This window comes from Trichomycterus rosablanca, chromosome 9 (assembly GCF_030014385.1).
Source record: "Trichomycterus rosablanca isolate fTriRos1 chromosome 9, fTriRos1.hap1, whole genome shotgun sequence".
NCBI lineage: Eukaryota > Metazoa > Chordata > Actinopteri > Siluriformes > Trichomycteridae > Trichomycterus > Trichomycterus rosablanca.
The window spans coordinates 39,053,155-39,075,106 of NC_085996.1; the positions used below are offsets into that span (position 1 = coordinate 39,053,155).

General features: G+C 39.3%; 1 protein-coding gene across 1 annotated transcript; it reads right to left on the reverse strand.

Moving 5' to 3' along the window:
- Positions 1–5,032: 5,032 nt before the first annotated feature.
- On the reverse strand, positions 5,033–20,573 carry matn3a (matrilin 3a). Its single transcript, XM_063001469.1, has 6 exons — positions 20,405–20,573; positions 13,461–14,036; positions 12,424–12,549; positions 6,828–6,926; positions 5,231–5,296; positions 5,033–5,140 (listed from the first exon to the last, which is right to left on the reverse strand). Exons 1-5 carry the CDS (start codon positions 20,571–20,573, stop codon positions 5,244–5,246), a joined length of 1,023 nt encoding a protein of 340 aa, XP_062857539.1. The 3' UTR covers positions 5,033–5,140; positions 5,231–5,243.
- Positions 20,574–21,952: the final 1,379 nt, after the last annotated feature.

Genomic DNA, 21,952 nt, shown 5'->3' on the forward strand with positions numbered 1-21,952 from the left:
TTTGTTTTGGAGCAATTTAATGGATATTTTAAAAACTATTGAAGTTATTAATAAAAACGTTCTATTAACGTTACTGTGAGAACGTTTGCTCACAACATTAGGAGAACTTTCACGTAACGTTAGTGAAAGTTGTGGAAACGTTCCCTGTTAGCTGGGTACTGGTTAAGATACTGGACTAGTAATTGAAAGATTGCTGGTTCAAGCCCCAGCACTGCCAGGTTGCCACTTTTGGGCCCTTGAGCAAGGCTCCTAACCCTCAGTTGCTTAGGCAATATACTGTCATAGTACTGTAAGTCGCTTTGGATAATAGCGTCTGATAAATGTAAAAAATGTAAATAGTGCAAAACATTAATTAGATCAAATAAATCATAAGCTTTCAACACTGTATATAACACTTTAGGGAAGGACATTTCCTGTTCCAGCATGCCTGTGCACAAATTAGGGTCCATAAGAACCTGGTTTGATAAGCTTGGTGTGTGGGAACCTCTGCACGGAGCCCTGAACTCAACTTACCTGAACATGTCTGGAATAAACTGGAATTCTGACTGCAAAATCAGTGCCTGTGGAGCTAACGCAACCCAAAAACATGTACAGTACTAATGTAATGTACGCTAATCTACTGCAAGACAACACAATCACCCAGTCACTCATCCACTTAAACCTTGAGAGCAGCCAGTTAATCTTCTGTATGTTTTGGGTAGCTATAATTTCCAGAAGAATCCCACAGACATAGAGAGAACATGCAAAACCTGTCTGTGACTAAAGGTGAGGATTAAAACAAGGTCCCCAGGACTCATGTCCAGCCACCAGGGGGCCCTATAAGCACTTTTTCTGTACATTTCCGTCGTCAAGGTTTGCTGAGGTTCATGTGGCTGCAGGTTTTCAAACGAATCAAGCCGGAGTTTCATTCAATCCAACCGACCAGTTACAGGAGAATCAAAACCAAGTGATTAAATAAGTAAATTCTGTGGGTTTTTACTCACCTCCCAAAAAATCAGTGGGTTGATCGACTGCTCTTAATTGCCCAGAGGTTTAGGTGAGTACAATAACGACCTTCAAGGTACCTGTATTTGACATACACTGTCCATTTTATCAGCTCCACTTACCATATAGAAGCACTTTGTAGTTCTACAATTACTGACTGTAGTCCATCTGTTTCTCTGCATGCTTTGTTACCCCCTTTCATGCTGTTCTTCAATGGTCAGGACCACCACAGAGCAGGTATTATTTAGGTGGTGGATCATTCTCAGCACTGCAGTGACACTGACATGGTGGTGGTGTGTTAGTGTGTGTTGTGCTGGTATGAGTGGATCAGACACAGCAGCACTGCTGGAGTTTTTAAACACCTCACTGTCACTGCTGGACTGAGAATCGTCCACCAACCAAAAATATATCCAGCCAACAGCGCCCCGTGGGCGGCGTCCTGTGACCACTGACGAAGGTCTAGAAGATGACCGACTCAAACAGCAGCAATAGATGAGCGATCGTCTCTGACTTTACATCTACAAGGTGTCTGATCCACTCATACCAGCACAACACACACTAACACACCACCACCATGTCAGTGTCACTGCAGTGCTGAGAATGATCCACCACCTAAATAATACCTGCTCTGTGGGGGTCCTGTGGGGGTCCTGACCACTGAAGAACAGCATGAAAGGGGGCCAACAAAGTATGCAGAGAAACAGATGGATTACAGTCAGTAATTGTAGAGCTACAAAGTGCTTCTATATGGTAAGTGGAGCTGATAAAATGGACAGTGAGTGTAGAAACAAGAAGGTGGTTTTAATGTTATGGTTGATCGGTGTATATGTATGTGTATAGAGACACACTCCATGATGGAATGTGTCTCTGCTTAGAAATTGAATTCAATGACATCAAGACGTCTATGTATACATTAACAAACAGCAAAAATTCATTCTGATTTATCATGGTGATGTTGAGCTAACTGGCTGTAAGTAGAAAGACTACATTTTTCTAACATTAGCTAGCTAGTTGTTTGAATAAACTAAATAAGCCGAGCCCGACTATTAGATTACTGCTAGATTTAAATACAGAGACACATTATAAATGTCCTCACAAGACTGAAGTAAGTCTGTGGGAATTTGTGCCCATTCTGTCAAAAAAATCTTATCAGGAATATACTTTATGTGGTGTTTAATCCAAAGGTGATATAGTGGCAAAGATGCGATCGACCCACTTTTTTTAAATCCTGCCTTTAATCTTAATCCTAATTAAAGTTTTATTTTTTATTGAATACACATCAATAGAATGAGCACATCATTACTGTCTGTTTTTTATTTACATTTGGTCTTTTGTCGCAATTTAGGGTTTATATTCGTATCGTAGGAGTTTTTTTTTCACTGAAGGACCCAAGAAACTGTTTGGAATGGTTGGCTTTTCTCTTTCTTAACCCATGTGGTCCTTATATTATAACACATCTAAATTAAAATTGGGTTTGTATTAAGGAAGGAAGTGTTTACATTATACTGTATTAGACACTGTACAGTCTTATATTCTCCTTATTAAAACACCAGTAAGTGATCTGGTTTCCCTTTGGCACACATGAAGCATAAGTGAGGTGAGCTCAGTGCACACGTCGCTCGATTTACCATCTTCTGATGGATGTTCTGAACCTTTTCCACCTCTTTCATCGTACAGGGGAATGTCTCACCTCTGTGTTCACCTCTGAGGACAGGATGTGAAAATCGAGGACGTGAGGACGTGCTGTTCTCAGTGCAGCAGGAGTGATTCTGCTGAAGCATCAGAGACGTGTGGCTTAATTCTTTCAGAATTTATACAATACTAATTCATTGCATACATCTTATATGGTTTATTAATATTTGATGTCTTGATGAGGGAGAAATGAAGTGCAAAAGTGTCCTTCAGTGAAATGGTCTGCGTTTTACAACCGAGGTCAGATGTTCACGAATACCCTACAAATTTGAATACCTTTACTGTCATCGTACAAGTACAACGAGATTTAGTAAATAATAATAATAATAACGTGATGAGTATTGCACCTTTTGATGGGCCAGTATAGCCATATATGTGCATACATATATTACATAATGTACATATCCATGTACATTTATGGGGTCTTTCAGGCACTTTTTTTTAGATATTTATACTGTGTGCACCTGTTTTATCTGTAACTAAATGAATGAATAAATCTGTAAATGAATTTATGGGCTGCATTTAGGTTCTTTTTATAAGTTTATTAAGGGTTTCGTAAATCTCCTGAGTCAGTGTAGATTTAAAACCCCAATTTCTAAAAAGTTGGGACAATAGGTAATGAATAAAATGCACATAAACACAGAAATCGTTTTTTTCAGATATTCAATTAAAAACAGCAGAAATAAGGAATATAGTAAAATATTGTACTAAAGTATCGTATAGAATACTTAAAAATAGAAACTCATCCACATGGCAGAACAGTAGAGGGTGACCATAAATAAATGACAGAATACTTTACTCATTCGTTTTTGCATTTGATTGACGTTTATTTAGAGACTTGAACCTTCAGCACAGACTTGTCGTATACGCGTGTATACGGTGTGTGGAGGTTGGATTTGTACGACAGTGATGAACGTCGCCGTCACTTCAACAGTCGGTTCTGTGTTTGGAACTGTTGACTCAAGCAGATCTCACACACGTATCAGACAGACACAGTTTACTCAAATAATAAACCCCCACATTTTTCTCATTGGTTTTAGGGCTGAACGTGTGAAAATAAATATTTAGCAGGTCAGACCTACATTTGAACAGGTTTTATCGAGAGAAAATGATCAAGGATGTAACTCGTGCTGCAAATATTTTATTATATCAATTGGAGATTATACACATACATACATATACTGTATATAATATAGAAAACATTGAAAAATATGATATAAAACATGCAAACAAGTATAAATATATAATAAATCAACAGCAAACAATAAGAAACAAACTGTAATAGAAGAGTACTGTGTATAAATCCCCTGGTTTTAACATTTAAAACATAGAAACACTAATTCATCCCGACTCACATCTATTGTGTTCAAATGTCTCTACAGTACAATACAAAACAATGGTGAAAAATTAAAGAAAACCTCATATGTAAATAAATAAATTAATTTGGTGCTGGTGCTTTAAGATTCTGTGCTGTATTATAGTGATACCTTTGATTAGGCGATTAAACAATAAGGGTGGCACGGCGGCTTAGTGGGTCCTTAGTGGACAGGGTCCTTCCTGTGTGGAGTTTGCATGTTCTCCCCGTGTCTGCGTGGGTTTCCTCCGGGAGCTCCGGTGTGTGTGTGTCTGCCCTGCGATGGACTGGTGCCCTGTCCAGGTTGTTACTGTGTGCCTTGCGCCCATTGAAAAGCTAGGATAGGCCCCCCCCCCCACACACACACGCACACACGACCCTAATTGGATAAGCGGATAAGATGATGGATGAATGAATAAATTAAGCAGTAAGGCCCAACATTGACAGCTTACTGATGTACTGATGGTGGGGCTTGAACTGGTGTCCTTATGATTACCTGTATCTTAACCGCTGTTTGCCAATTAAGCAACTTACAGTGTAAACAGATTCAGGTCCAGTTGGATCATGATTTTGGATCAAGATTTGGAGCAAGAAGAACAAAACAAAAAGACTAATGACATGTTAAGGCCACCAAGAGAACAGTACAGGGCTAAATGCTAGACACACTACAGTGGAAGCATCCTGGCTGTTATGCTGCGAGTAGCATCTTGCTGAGATGGTTTTGGTCCGCCAGTCCTCTAAAAGGAACTGGTCACTGCAGATCAATACAAAGTTATTCTGTCTGATCACAAGATCTGTATGATTTTTATTCATTTATTTATTTACATTATTTTTGTAAAGGCTAAAGCTAAAGGCTAAATCTGTTAATTTGTCACCTGTCTGTGTATTTATTATATTTAAGTTCACGTTACATTTTTATTCACTGATTAATACTAATAATAACTACAATAAAATATAATATTACATTTCTAAAGTATTGTTTTTTTTATTTGATTTCTTGGTTGTCATCTCATTGAAGCTCTAGGGTTCAGCTGCAGGATGGTGTGGTCAGTGTTGAGGCTTCTGAAGAATGGAAACTCATCCACATGGCCATTTCACAGAGTCCAAAACCTTATATATAATAAAAATATATGTTAAAAGATTAAAATAAGGTTCAACTAGTGGATTGTACCTTGAATAATGTGGAGAATGATTACTTACCTGGGTATGATCACTATCGGACCAACAGTTTCTCCATTTGCTCGACTTTCTTGGTAACATGAGCTAGTATATCAGTGGTTAAGGTTCCTGCATGATTAATATTTTGCATTCTGTTGCTTTTTTAGATTTAAATATAACTCCTGATTGTAGCTTGTCTGATGCTCTGGTGTGTATTAATCAGTGGAAATGGACCGTCACCTTAGAACCACCACTGAACTGAACGAGTTTAGGTAGTTCCCTGTTCTAAGCACAGCCGTGACACCAGTGTGTCTTATCACTGGGATGGTACCCTAAAACAGCGGTTCAAGTCATATCCGAACCCCTATCGCCGATCAGTCGTGTAGTGTGAAATACACACCGACTTGAAAGACTTCCGATTGCAAGAGATCCAGTCGTGTAGTGTGAACTGTACAGCGACCTGACCACTTGGAAAGTCGTGTAGTGTGAACTTGGCATAAGCTGATTGGCTGGTCTGACATCTCTGTGGTCCATGTCAGATCTGAATGACTGATCCTCTAACAGCTCTTAAAATATCCTGAGCCTTTTTTAATTAGCTTGATACCACACAACTTTTCCTTATTTAATACTTTCTTCGGGGCAGGGGTGCCCAACACGTCCATTGCGATTTACCAGTCGATCGCGCCTCATTCAAACAGGTCAACATGATCGACATGAAATGCGGCCACTGTTTCTTTAAAATGCGGTTTGTACCAGAGCTACGCCTCATCCCGCCTAAAACACTGCAAATCTAGCAAGTTTTCATTCATCAGTAGCCAGTTTGCACCATTTTTGCATTTTTTCTTCTGTAACCTGCACTGTTTGTGAAGATGAGGCACAACCGAGCACAAAGAAACCAAAAACGCTTCGATTCTGGTAAGAACGCTGCAGAGACGCTGTTTCATTCATACGTGGAAGACGCTGACTGAGAAATTTTAACCCTTTATCAATCTGACATTCGTGTGAAGTCGAGCGCCTCTGCTGGACAGTTTTGGAACTTGCTGGCTGAGGAAAAATATCCAAACATAAGAAAATGTGCCGCATATTTACCAGCATTTTTGGATCAACTTACTCATGTGAATCAGCCTTTTCAACATGAAAATAATGAAGTGTAAATATCGCTCCATCCTTACTGTTGAACACTGAAGCTGCTTGAGAATCAGTATCAGCAGCTCCTGTCCAGACCACATAAACCTGACCGACACCATTCAGTGTTGAAAGCTGAACATCAATATAGGAACTGAAGTGCATTTAAAAAAGCTTCAAAGCTTAAAATGATAAGGCCAACCATAACAGTAGATCACAATGACCTGTTGACTGAAATAGTAGCCATGAAAGTATGGGCACCCCTGCTCCAGAGCTAGAATAAATGATTGTATATGTTTTTTTGTTTCTTTCTCCCAAACTTAAATTTGAACCTAAACTTCAAATTTTGAACTTAAAGTACGTTTTATTGCCCCACACAACACTGGAGTCTCTGGAACCCCAAAGTACAAAGCAATAAAATCAAAACCAACAGAGCATCAGGATTAACATTGATAAATATCACCAGTAGGACCCGGATAGGTCCAACGTTTAGAGCTGGAAAATAAAAGGATATGTTTGGCATTCAGTTCCTGGATGGAGTTTTGCGTCTGTCTCTGGAAGGCCAGTCTGGCCTCACAATGACACGCGTCCTGCACCACCACCGCCTTAATATCTTAATTCCAGAGTGAAGCAAAGCTGGTCAGATCATTTTAGTCTGCTACGTTTCTCAGCATCAGTGCTAACATTCTGACTTCAATCTATACAGTACGATCTTTTATAAATGCTAAAATAAATCTATAGATTATTTTAGTTTAATACAGTGTTACATCTCAGATGTTATTGAGAAAACAATGCAAACTTGAGCTGATATTCCTCACTGAAAATATTCTTCTGTTTAGTGAACATTAGCATCGATTAGCATCTCTCAATCCTGGTCTTGGTGTACGTCTGAATAGCATCGCTTATATTTGCTTATCATTTAGTCTAGGGGTGTCAAACTCATTTTCACCGAGGGCCACATCTGCATCATGGTGGCCCTTAAGGGGTCGATTGTAATGTATCCTGCTGTGATTGTGTCTGCCTTTTAAGTCTTAGAGAGTTTGCTGTTTTTTCTTGGAAGCTAAATTCTGTGTTTGGTGTCAAAATTGCAAATTTATACTGTATAATTATAACGTATATCTACATTTATATTGTCCTCCTTTACCGCAGACACGGCCTCATAACACAAGAGACGTACCGCTTTCTCTTCTTGAAGCACAAACTTGTATTCGCTTTACCATCTTTTATTAAATTTAATCTAGTGGTGGGATGCGGTCACTTTGCGGGTCACAAAATCGGCATGCGTGATGGGAGATGCAGTTTATGTACGATCTTACAGTGTGTTTTAAGACAATCGTACGTCTTCTAAGCTCTCGCGGGCCACATAAAATAATGTGGCCATGAGTTTGACACGTGTGATTTAGTCCCTATCTGGTAGAAGTTTTGACAGCATTTAAACAAACATCTGCGTAACAGCTGTACACCAGAACCAGGATTAAGAACATTAGCATTAGTGTAACACGTCGACAGCGAATGCAATGTTGTGAGTAACGTTACTGCAACATCGTGAGTGTTACACTGAGATTTGATCAATCGATGCTAATTCAGTTCACAAACGTGATCACAGACAGATGAGTTGCTGCCTGGTAATCAGAGTCGACTCTTCTAATTGATTCTTATTAACCAATGAAAATAAAGCTTTAAATTAACACCCAACAGCTTCTCAGTAAAATATCCTCTACACTCTATAACAGGACTATTTAGTCGTGGGCTGCAATGTAGATTCTCCAACCAGCATACTAACAAAATGCACCATACCAGGTTATTACCAATTTTCCTCCCAATCTAGTCGTACCTAATCACCCGATCGAATTTCACTCCCTCTATCATACAACTTGTTTTACTCTGACATGTGTGCAGTAGCCGGCTGTATCTTCTCACTTGCGTGGGACAGGTCGTAACAGCAGCAGTCAAGAGGAATCTCGACGGCCCTCCCACCCTCAGACGGGCCAATCATTGTGCATAAAAGTGCCCAGGCTGATGGTGTGTTTTACTCTGAGGCGTGTGCAGTAGCCGACTGCTTTTATCACCTGACTGGGGCGGGTATGAAGATCCGTATTGCGCACACAGAGTCACGCACCGATCTACGTTATCACCCAGCCAGCAGAAGTCGTAACAGCAGCAGACAAGAGGAATCTCGGCGGCCCTCCCGCCCTCAGACGAGCCAATCATTGTGCATAAAGGCACCCGGGCTGATGGTGTGTTTTACTCTGAGGTGTGTGCAGTAGCCGACTGCATCTTATGACCTGCATGGGGCGGGTATGGAGATCCGTATGGCGTATGGAGAGTCACACACTGATCTATGTTATCCCCCAGCCAGCAGAGGTCGTAATAGCAGCGGTCAAGAGGAATCTCGACAGCGCTCCCACCCTCAGACGAGCCAATCATTGTGCATGAAGGTGCCTAAACTGATGGTGAGTTTTACTCCAAGGCATGTGCAGTAGCAGAGCATTTTTATCACCTGAATAGGGCGGGTATGGAGATCCGTATCGCGTACAGAGATACACGCAATATCCCCCGCTTCCTCGAAGGCATGGATTAGCCAGCAGAGGTCGATGGCCCTTCCACCCTCAGACGAGCCAATGATTGACGATATAGGCGTCCAGCGTGATGGTAGCAAAGTTTTTTGAACGTTTTCTAACTCTGTATGGCGCCTGGTTGGAGTAAACATACAAAACTCGCACCCTCAGATAAATAGCCCGTCTAGCGAGGTCTTACGTGAACAAGTTTTCTTGTCTGCGTTCAACACGAAGCCCGTTCCACATTCACAGTAATACGATCCATCAGTGCTGACACATACGTGCTCACAATCATGTCCCATCGCACACTGGTCCAGACCTGCAATCAGTCAGGGGTAAAGCTCTAGAACATTCACAAAGATCTAACTATTTGAATATGATTTGCAAACTGTAGACATGGGCGTGGTATGGCGTGGAATGCCAGCGACACCTTTTTATTAAGGTTTATGAACTTACTGGCACTAACGTCACCATCGCCATCATCACTGGCCTTAAAACACGACTTCTTGTCCTCCATTAGGATAAAACCTGGAGGGCAAGTGCAATAATAAGAGGAACCGCTGCTCACGCAAGTGTGCTGACAGTCGTGACCCATCGCACAAGAATCCAGACCTGCAACAAACCGCAGCCACAGCAGAACATGCATCATATTATTATTAATATATGCATTACTAACCGATCAGCCATAACATTAAAACCACCTCCTCGTTTCTACACTTACTGTCCATTTTATCAGCTCCACTTACCATATAGAAGCACTTTGTAGTTCTACAATTACTGACTGTAGTCCATCTGTTTCTCTACATACTTTGTTAGCTCTTTTCACACCCAGCAGACTAGTAGTCGGTTTTGTCTTTGACCGGTAGCAGAGCTGAGATTTGAACACCCAGGCGCCCTAACTTTAAGGAATTTTATGTACATAAAGATAGGATGGCATGGTGGCACAGCTGGTAGAGCTGGTGCCTGGGAAAAACTCTCTGGCGCCACCTTAAAACACTGGATGGCTGGAATGGCCATTTACATTTTACATTTACATTTTTGATGTAGTCAAAATGACCAGTCAAGCTTTTGTGTGTTTTTGGAGACCGTGACCAGACAAGACGTTCAAACCCAGGTCTGCAGGTCTGCAGGGCTGTGCGGTATCAACACTACCTGTTGTGTCACCGTGCTGCCGGCTGAATGAGCAGAATTATAAACTCTGATGGTAAAATATAAATGAAACATACTATGAAATGGCATGAATTAACGTCATGTCCATTTCCAGTATGCCGTTTCAGACTCACTGGCGCTACTTTCACCAGTGTTGTGGTCATCGGCGTTGCTGTTACCGCGTCTGATGCCCGCCTTGTTTCTGGCACCGCCGTTGGCACGCACCTTGCCCACAGAGCACGTTCTCTTGTCTCTGTTTAAGACATAGCCAGGGCGACACTTGCAGTAATACGATGCGTCGTTGGCGACGCAAATGTGCTGACAGTCGTGTCCCAGTTTGCAGGGGTCTAAACATGAGAGTGGAGTCGTGAATTTTACACACTGCAATATCACACACACACACACACACACACACACACACACACACACAGAGTTCCTGTAATAAAGAAAACTCACGTAGTTCTCCTGAACGCTTGATTAAGAATTTCAAATGAAAACGCATCAACATCCAACTGTATCAGAAATCATAAAATCTACCTACAGCTTATCTGACATCTGAGGAAAGTCTGTGCAAAAATTGGCTATAAAGTTTAATGTAACACAAGGTCTTTAACCTAAATTGTGAACAGGACAAGTCCATGCTCTGCAAATCCAAATGAAACCACCTCAGCGTTGGTTCAGTCTTCATAATTATTATTATTTAAAAAATATTATTAGCCAAAAAAATATTATTATATTATTAGATGTAAAATATTACAGCCAAAAGAAGATTTTTATTATGATTATTATTATTATTGTTATTATTATTATTATTGTTATTATTATTATTAATAATATTATTAATATTATTATTAATAATATTATTAATATTATTATTAAACAGCCAAAAACATTATTATTATTATTATTATTACTAATATTATTATTAAACAGCCAAAATTATGAATATTGTTGTTATTATTATTAAGATTATTATTAAACAGCCAAAAATATTATTATTATTAATATTGTTATTATATTATTATTATTATTAATGTTATTAGTAAACAGCCAAAAATATGATTATTATTATTTTTATTATTATTGGACAGCCAAAATTTTATTATTATTATTATTATTATTATTATATTAATATTATTATTAAACAGCCAAAAATATTATTATTATTATTATTACTAATATTATTATTAAGCAGCCAAAATTATGAATATTGTTAGTATTATTAATATTATTATTAAACAGCCAAAAATATTATTATTATTAATATTGTTATTATATTATTATTATTAATATTATTAGTAAACAGCCAAAAATATGATTATTATTATTTTTATTATTATTATTGGACAGCCAAAATTTTATTATTATCATTATTATTATTATTATTATTATTAATATTATTAAACAGTCAAAATATTATTATTATTATTAAACAGTCAAAATATTATTATTATTAATAATAATAAACAGCCAAATTTCTTCTTCTTCTTCTTCTTATTATTATTATTATTAATAATAAACAGCCAAATTTATTTTTCTTCTTCTTTTTATTATTATTAATAATAAGCAGCCAAAAGATTTATTATTATCATTATTATTATTTAATGATTATTAGTAGTAATTTATTTTATTATTATTATTATTTTATTACTATATTATTAATAAGTTATTTATTATTATTATTATAATTTTTATTATTATTATAATTAATATATTTTATTATTATAATTTTTATTGTTATTATTATTATTATTACTATTATTATTATTACTGGTAAATTGCGTACTGAACACGACCTAGCAATGACCGACTCAACACGACCAACTAAAAAAACTGTACCTGTAGTAAAATAAAATAAATACTGATCTGTAGCTGACAGAACATCATGCCTGCAAATTAAATAATACAAAACTCAAAAGTTCACAGGGCACTCATCTGTCTTCATCTGTCCTCTGTCTCATATAGAGTCATATAGAGAAGGACTTTAGATAAAAACAAAAGGGTAATAAATAAATATAAATAAAACGAGAGCATTGTTTTCTGCATGCTTGTTGAATATTCTGGTATTTCCACAGCATGGCGTGGATCAGTGGTTTTAATCCAGCTGCTGGGTTTGGAAAACCTCGACAGAAAGACAATAATGTTAAATACATAGATACACCTGAACTGTACCGTAATAACATACTGTATCATGTAATGTGTCTTGTATGACGCTCGGTCATGACAGATAGAGCTTTAATAATTCAATTACACAGGTGAATAATCAGGTTAGTCATAAAGGATTTCATTGATGTAATGCTTCATAAAAACGTTCATTAAAGCAACAACTTCATCAACAGGTGAAATGTAACTAGCTCTGATGACGACGGATCAGAGTAGTTAGCTTTATTTACGGACTCTTACGTTGAAGGGAGCACGTGTTCTTGTCCTCGTTCAAAATATAGCCCTCCCAACACCGGCAGTTATAGGAGGAGCCACTGCTGATGCAGATGTGCTCACAGTCGTTTCCCATGGCACAGGGATCCAAACCTGGAACGAGTTTTGGTTACTACTGGTTTGGAGCTATTTAATCAGCCCCCCCTCCTAAATAACCAAAATAACTCAATGGAATGGAATTTGTTATCCCCTGGCACAGATATAGACAGTTATAACAACTGTTCCGAATTTTATATCTTGATTATTTGAGTGTTGTACTTAGGGTACAGCTTTAATTAATTAAATATACACATGAGGGGAAAAAATATAAAAATATACACAGATCAGGCATAACATTATGATCACCTTCCTAATATTGTGTTGGTCCCTCTTTTGCAGCCCCATACCGGCAAACTGTGATGCTCTGTGTATTCTGACACCTTTCTATCAGAACCAGCACGAACTACAGTAACCTTGGCCGCCCATGACCCTGTCGCCGGTTTACCACTGTTTCCTACTTGGAGCACTTTTGATAGATACTGACCACTGCAGACCGGGACACACCTCACAAGAGCTGCAGTTTTGGAGACGCTCTGACCCAGTCGTCTAGACATCACAATCTGGTCCTCGTCAAACTCGCTCAGATCCTCACGCTCGCCCATTTTTCCTGCTTCTAACATCAACTCTGAGGATAAAATGTTCACTTGCTGCCTAATATATCCCCCCCACTAACAGGTGCTGTGATGAAGAGATGATCAGTGTTATTCACTTCACCTGTCAGTGGTCATAATGTTATGCCTGGTCGGTGTATATATAATATTTATTGGTAATGTAGTATTTACCAGGTAAATGAGTGTTTGATTGATAAATTGAGGCAAATACCACATGATTAAAATATAACTTAAATATAAAATAGGTTGAGGGGTTGAATAACATAATGTGCATAAATATTTCCCTTATAACTGTGATTTCTATTTTAAAATGAAATCTAGACTTAGACTCTAATCTTAGACCCATGTTCCTACCACACAGAGACTCCCGGAACTTGGATGTGAGCTTCTCGATGACTCCATAGGTTTCCACGTAGAACACGTGGTCTTCCAGTGGATTGCTGGCCATGAGCTTCAGAGAACGCATGTCTGCCCGGTCCACGCCCACGGCGTACATCTCGATCCCCGAGGCCCGGGCTGCAGCCGACACTTCCTCCACCTGATCCTGGGGGCGCCCGTCTGTCACGATGATGGCCACCTTGGCGATGTTCTGAGACTTGGGCCGGGCCCCCGAGGCGATCGTGAAGGCCTCGTCCATGGCTTTTTTGATGGCCAGGCCGGTCATGGTGCCAGCAGCCAGGGGTTCGATACGCCCGATCGCCTGCTTGATGCCTTCCTTCTTGAGATGGTCTTTGAGCAGGAACTCGATCTTGACGGTGCTGGCGTAGTTCACCACAGCGACGCGGGTGGTGTCGGCACCGATATCCAGAGTGTCCATCATGTCTGACAGGAACACCTTGACCTTTTCGAACTCACCTGGACGCACGCTGCGGGAGCTGTCTATGATGAAGACGAGGTCCAGCGGGCGGCTCCTGCAGTGGGAGTCGGTGGCTAAGAGCGGGAAAGAGACGTTTAGGTCAGTAACTATTAACGATCTGATAACAAACGTGTGGTTTGTGAATTAGATGATTAGTAACGTGCAGCTCTAGATGAGGCGCTGATGCACTTGACCTAACCACAGAGTTGGCAGGAAGAAGTAGAACACGGTCCTGTTATGATGTCCTCTTATGCTGCACAATCTTAAAAAGTCTCGGAAATAATGCTTTTCCGAGGCCATCATCATTTGTCAAGAAATGCAACCTGAAACTATTATGCAAAAAAAAAAAACGTCATTGATTTCCCTGGGCCTGAGCTTATCTCAGATGGACCAAAATACAGCGAAAACATGGTCCTCATGCCAAAGGCAAAAAAGGACCATCCAGGCTGTTATCAGTAAACGTTGCAAAAGCAGTCTGTCATGGTATGAGGACATCAGTGCCTACAGCACAGGTCACTTTGTTATATGATCGCTGTACGGTACACACTACACGACTGATCGGTGATGGGGGGTCACACACTACACCATCTATCACCAGGAAGAATTTCAGATGAGTCTGTCTGGTCTCCAAAACACACGTGAGAAGTGACAAGGGGTTTAATGATACCACGTCCAAAAATGCACATTAACAATAATTGAGCGATCAAAGTCGTTTGTGCGCTGATGTGCAGCATAAAATCAAGTAGGAAAAATAAATGAATCTGAGTGGATTTGGCAACATGACCAGCAGGGGGCATCTGTTCTGTTTTGTAGTGAGTTGAAGGTTAATAAATATTTTATGCAGTGCAGCGTGGGTATTATGGTTTGGCGTGGATGATAAGGTCACAAATACTGTAAAGTATATATTCTGATAGAAACTATATTACGCCCAGGGTTGCTCCCCCTGGGTTTCCCTTCTGTATGTTGCGCTCATTACAGTCACAACCTGATCGCATCACCTTTCACACTACAGGATTTTGAGTCGCCGACAGGTCCAGATATTTGACATGCTAGATATTTTTCTTGAGTCTGCGAGTGCTCGGGGAGCCGCTCGGATCGAGTCGTTGAACAGTTCACACACAGTGATCGAGAGCTGATTTTCGATCTCTGAGTGAACACTGAGTTGCTTCCGAGCTGCCCCATCTAGCGGCAAGCAAAAATTGTGTAGTGTGAACTAGGCATAAGCAATGCCAGGCCTCATTCTGCTCAGAACGGGCAAAGAATTCACTTGCAAAGCTGCAACCACGTGCTGTAAGTTTTATTTATATTGTGATGCATTAAAGCCTGGCCATAGTTGCAGAGATTAGTAGATAGCTTTTTGAAAAGACTTCTAAACGGAGGTTCAGTAATATGACATCAATACTCATTTGCATTAATGTTCAAATCAACCATTAACACAAAATTGAATTCAAGAACAATGCTGTGACTTGGGATGAATTTATCCATTTCATCCATGTCTTCATCAAGTTAGTAATTAGATTTTTCGTCCCACAACCACTTTATTCTGGTCAAGATCATCTGGAGGATCCAGAGTCTATCACTAGACACAAGGTGAAATACCTGTCGCTGTAGGGAATCCAAAACTTTCTCATTTATTTGAGAGGTTCTACATCAATAATAGAGGGAAGTTTGTTTGTTTGTTTATTAGGATTTTAACGTCATGTTTTACACTTTGGTTACATTCATGACAGGAACGGTAGTTACTCATTACACAAGATTCATCAGTTCACAAGTTTAATATCAAACACAATCATGGACAATTTAGTATCTCCAATTCACCTCACTTGCACGTCTTTGGACTGTGGGAGGAAACCGGAGCTCCCGGAGGAAACCTACGCAGACATGGGGAGAACACAGAAAAAACCTGGACCGCCCCACTTGGAGATCGAACCCAGGACCTTCTTGCTGTGAGGCGACAGTGCTACCCACTTAGCCACCGTGCCGCCCAATAGAGGGAAGTGAACTGAGAATCAGTGTAATGGTAGCTCAGTGGTTGGTTAAGGCATTGGACTAGTAATCACTAGGTTGCCAATTCAAGTCCCTCCACCTCCAAGTTGCCACTGTTAGAACCCTGAGCAAGGCCCTTAACGCTCAGTTGCTTGTGTTGTATTTGTTCACAGTTCTAAGTTGCTTAACATGAAACGAAACCTCCCAATTTAGGATAAAAAATTGCAATACATATATACGAGGGATCTTCAGAAAGTTCCCTCACTTTTATACTGTAATTATAAGCGGTGAGGGTGGAGGAGGAGGAGTAATCGGTCGTGTCTGAGAGACTGAGAGACGCTTATAGTCCGGATTTAGCTCCATCTGATTTACACCTTTTTGGATGTGATGATGATGTGAAAGCAGCGTTGCATCAGTGGCTACAAGCTCAACCAAAAACTTTTGGAAGATCACTCGTATTAATTCATTACTTTTTACAATTCCATAAAATAAAAATGTAAAACCAGCACAGCATTGTTCCCTTGATGTCATAAATCTGAATCCACCCTTGGAACGTAAACCTCTATTCAGCACAAATAAAGCACAAGCTCTGCACAGGCTGAGATTTGACACTAGCAGCCGAACGATCACTCAGCGGAGTACCTGTCCTCCCTGAACCGACCGGAGCCTGAGGATGGCCTGAGTTTGTCTGAGGATTCTGCTGTCTGGCCAAAGTGGACACTGGCAAAGAGTGAGACGATGTGGCTCCATGGAACAGTTCTGGTGCCAACGTGGACTTTTGCAGTGAAAGGTTTGGCCTCAGTGGTGAGGTTATCCAGGCTTGCGAGTAAACGGGAGACGATGTAGGTTGGAAAGCTTCCACTGATTCATCTCTGTCCAGATCTGATTGTTCTGGACCAGCAGGTGAGGATTCCAAACCTACTGAATGTTCTAGATCTGGAACTACAGGCGACTGCTGACCTGCATGAGATTCTTCTAGTGACACTTGAGGAATGGGTCGGGTTTGTTCTTGGCCTGTTATTGATTCTTCCGTGACCGTGACTGGTTGCTGAGAACCCGCAAGAACTGGGACTTTACGGCAAACCACCGGTGCCCATTCACCTTTCAGCTGCTGGTTCCCTCCTGGTAGAGCCTGTATTTTGTTTGTTGGCGAGAGCGGGGCTGCAGAAGGCCGTAAGGTTCCAGAATAGGCTACCGGACGTGGCAGCATTCTGAGTCGGTCATTTCCTTCAAAATTATAATAACTGCTTTGTACTATTGACCACCAACAGAGAAGGGTTGGATGCACAGTTAGTGAAACAAAAAAAGGAAAACATGTTACAATGAATAAAGAATGTCATGGAGACACTGAATTCTTTACTGGACCTTAGTAAAATATTCATGCATATTACACAGGTTCTGTTCAAGCATGCACATGATTACACAAAGTTTTCGTATAGATGATCAATGTGACCAAATTTCTGTCCAGCGGTACCTTGTAACTCAACGTCCCCTAAACTCTTTAAAACTCGTGAATCTGAGCTGAATCTGCATCAGTGTGGAATAAGCGTCAGATCCAGGGTTACAGCTCCACATGTATCTGTGTTTATCTGGATTTTCCTCCCTGTTTCAATTTAAACTTGTGTTACAGCTCCAGCTTCTGAGAAATGGTGAGAATCAGAATCAGCTTCTCCCAGAGTCTAAAACACTTCTGGGTAAAAATAAAGCTTAACGTGGTTTAATGTAGTAAAAGAAGGAGACAGGAGCACTAAACTTCTCTTCATTATTACTGCTCATAAGTTCCTCCACTAATCACATTCCTCACTCGCTGTTTTACTACAATAAGTCACGTTAAGTTTTGTGCACCGCCGTCACACTTCATAGGAAATAACGGCACAGCGGCGCTAAATCGTACTGAGCGGAATACGGTATTCCAAGATCAAGCATCTCCACCATTAAGAAGCATCAGGAAACAATAAAGAAGTAAAACTAAAGTGCAGCTTTTATTGTATTTCAGTGTGTTTATATTATATTTGTGTTATTTTCAATGTATAAGTGTCAAAAACAACCTCATTATTTTACATTAGACTAAAATATCTGCAGCTCCACGAGACCATGGACGCATTAACAGGTTTTCCAAACATCCTTATGGGAAAAAAATACCTCGAAACTCAACGTCTTTAAAACTCAACACCACTCCCAGAACCGACTGACGTCGAGTTTCAAGGTACCGCTGTAATCTTGTTTGGCTTCACATTGAAGGAGCAAAAATACTTTTGATACTGTGGTTGTCTTGTTTAAACATCGTCTCTTAGTGTATAATCATGGCACCACTCACATACAATGTGTTCAAAAATTGTGTACTTCTATGTTTACCAAGAATAAATCTATTTATTTAAGATATTTTATAACCGTAATTCATTTAAGAGTACAGTGATGTACATTTCCACTTTTCTTTGTTCTTGCACATTTGTCACAGTAAATGATTTTATTAAATTCATATAATCATATAATATTATTTTACACAAAGAAAACTTGACTGAAAACACAACATATTTTGTAAATAGCAATTATTTACATTTATTTAAGGAACAAATTAATCCAACACTCAAACCACCCTTGTGAAAAGTAATTTACCCCCTAGTTGAACAAAACCAGACTCGATTTCAGCTAGTGCTGTACAGTATAAATCTCTACCATCACTTCAAACTTTTACCTAACATTTACTCACTTTCTTAACCGCTTATCTAATCAGGGTCGCGGGGGGATGCTGGAGCCTATCCCAGCTTTTCAATGAGCGCAAGGCACACAGTAACACCCTGGATGGGGTGCCAGTCCTTTACAGGGCAGACACACATACACACACACCTATAAGGCAATTCAGTGTCTCCAATGAACCTGACTGCATGTTTTTTTTGGACTTTGAGAGGAAACCGGAGCTCCCAGAGGAAACCCATGCAGACACGGGGAGAACATGCAAACTCAGCACAGAAAGGACCCGGAGTGCCCCACCTTCTTGCTGTTAGACGACAGTGTTACCCACTGAGCCACCGTGCCGCCCAACACTGTGTCATGATATTTAAGAAAGACGTGGGTGCTAAAATGAGTCTAGAAAGGTTTACAAAACAATGTCTAAGGTTTAGGACTCAAGTCCCATGTAAAAGGACCCTTATCTCCAAAAATGAAACACTGCAGTCTTCCCAAAAGTGGCCAATAGTTTAACAATTTCTTTAGAACATTATACAATATAAAAAACATAATGATCCCAAAACTTTTGGCATGTTCATTGAACAAATACATCAAAATGATAGGAATAGACACAAGAGTGTTGCTTGTGCGTGGTGTGCTAGGACCTGGATGACTTGCTGACATGAGGAAAAGATGAATTTCACTCTTTATGAGAAAATGATTAAGAAATGAGCTGAAGCAGAAGTGTAATTGGGTCAAACATCAGGACAATACAGAAACAATTCACATCTAAATGCCTAATAGCCTAAAACTAGCAGTATTTGTTCAAAAACTTGACATGGTGTGAAATGTAAAGCAGATTTTCCAAGCAGAGTGAGCTAACATTCCTCCGTGTGACGTGTAAAAGACTTGCGTTTAGCTGTTAAAGATGGAGCAAACCAGTTTTAAGTTACTAACATTGATATTTCACAAGGAAAACATGGATGTGGATAGCTTTGTTTCTTAAAATAACAAAATAGGCATGTTGTGTTTTACTTGTTTTTTCTTTGTGTGTGTGTTTTATAATCTTTTTAATAATAACAACAATGCAGAGGAAATCAGACTGGAGGCAAATACTTATTTACACCAATCTATACAAAGATAGATATTCAGACATAGATGTTTCTTCTTATTTTATGTCCTGTAACCTGAGGATCCAAGAGGTTTTTTTTTCTATTCACCGTTTTAGCTGGTTGCATCGCTTATCAAAAATGGGGTCACATTTGTTAGTGCTTAATAGCATTTAAAAAATATCTATTTGTACTCCAACTGATCATTAATAAAAATATGGATTTATTTGACACACTTAATACACTATAAAGTTTTAAATTGCTCTATAGTCACATTTTATACTATTTACATTAACCTCTGTGTTAAACAAAAAGTTTTGAGGTCAGTTACTTCAGATTCTAAGTTATTGAGCAACCCAATATAACATTATACTGTAGCTCAGTGATGAAGACAAAGTAGTGAAATCATTTGTTGTCATTTCCTGAATAAAGTGCATTAAGAAAAAATAATGAAACTGTAAATTCTATTATCTGTGATGCACACAAAGAAAAACACAGACATGCTAAATTTACTGACACGTATTAGGGCCAAAAAAATCTTTAAACAGAAAATGATCAGTTTAACTATTCAAGCAGAATTAACCACTTTTTAACATATCTATGTTTAAAAAATAATCTAGCTGTTATAGATTGACAGTAACGAAATATGTAAGCTTTACACACGTCAAATCAAACTGTACCTGCTGGATTAAGGGTCCTCAGTCGGGCACCGGGGGGATCACCATAATTTCTTCTTTGTGCGTAACTTTGGGCTAGAATCTGAGATGGATATATAACATTATAGCAGTAAGAAATATCTACCAGGAAAACTGAGAAGAAACAGAGAAAAGCTCTGAAGAAGGACTTCATTGTATCTACTTGCTCTCTTTACTTTGCAGGTTCCTGTTCTCTACCTACAGTCGAATAGCACCAGTGTGCTTGTGTGTGCTTCTTATTTAAAGATCTCAAATAAAAACGTGCAAAATTCTTGACCAATCCAGATATTAGAGGGGTGGATACTGAATGATATATGATCACTACTCAAAAGTTTATATAGTATATATGATACTTGGTCTCAGAATGTCTACAGGGTAGTAAAAAGACTGGATAATTTACCGGATAATTATATTAATCACACTTGACAATATAAAACTATTTTGCAAATGTGGATGTAAAATGGCCATACACTCTGTTGGAACAATAATGTACAAATAATTTAACTAATTTTAAGTTTAAAACAGCTGTAATATACGTGCCTAAAAGATGACACAAGTGTTTTTGCACCTGCTCAAAATGATGGTTTCTAAAAGTATTATGCTTGGAGATTTATAGTTTATGGTTTGGCATCCCTAAGACTTCAAATCTAGAATTAGATGCCAAATCTACACCCATAAACTATTTAAAAGATGGGCTAGAAGGATTATTTTCCTGATGTAAACCTCGTTAGAATACATGGCATCAAGGTTTCCCTAAAGTATTAAATAATTGAAATGAACGTGTAATTGAGGTGAATTGAAGATATAAAATTGGCTGCGAAGATGTTTGATATTGAACTTGAACTGAACTTGCTGCATCTGCCAAGATACTAAGACTACGCTGTGATTCTAGATTCTAGATGCATCAGTAAATTACATGTTTAGGGCCACAAAAAATGCTTTGACAGGAATCAAGCCGTCTCCTGGCTTTAAACCCATGTAGAAGTTGTAGACTGAGCTGAAAGTCCTTGAAAGAGGATCTAGAAACCTGAAGAGAGATGTGCTCTAGATTCTTCAATCTCATGAATTTCCTAAATTGTGGCTGTGACCTATACTCACCATTACCAATGCCAAAACCCTGGTTCATGCCTTCATTTTTTTCACGCATTGATTATTGTAATTCTTTATACGCAGTGATATGATTCCCGAACTTACTGAGTCGACTCCGATCTCGAATTTTAGTATGTGTGTGAAAACAAGTAAGGCGATTCCCGAACTTACTGAGTCGACTCCAATTTCGATTCTTGGTATGTGTGTGAAAACCAGAGGGTCGATTCCCGAAATTACTGAGTCGACTCCGATTTCGATTTTTGGTATGTGTGTAAAAAACAAAGGGACGATTCCCGACATGTGTGTGTGTGTGTGTGTGTGTGTGTGTGTGTGTGTGTGTGTGAAAAGAATGGAATCGATACAAGAGTCGATTCATCCTCCCGAGTCTCCTGCTCGCTAGATGGCGTGTGTCTGAAGACGCACCATAACAATGACCGACTGTGG

What these genes read in the sequence shown, in the direction of transcription:
- matn3a (XM_063001469.1), bottom strand. Translation starts at nt 20,573, where the DNA reads ATGAAGTCCTTCTTCAGAGCTTTTCTCTGTTTCTTCTCAGTTTTCCTG. An exon ending in GTTCCGGGAGTCTCTGTGTG is followed by an intron (nt 12,550 to 13,460) that starts GTAGGAACATGG and finishes AACTCGTTCCAG; the next exon opens with GTTTGGATCCCTGTGCCATG. An exon ending in GAACACGTGCTCCCTTCAAC is followed by an intron (nt 6,927 to 12,423) that starts GTAAGAGTCCGT and finishes TCTGGAATTAAG; the next exon opens with ATATTAAGGCGGTGGTGGTG.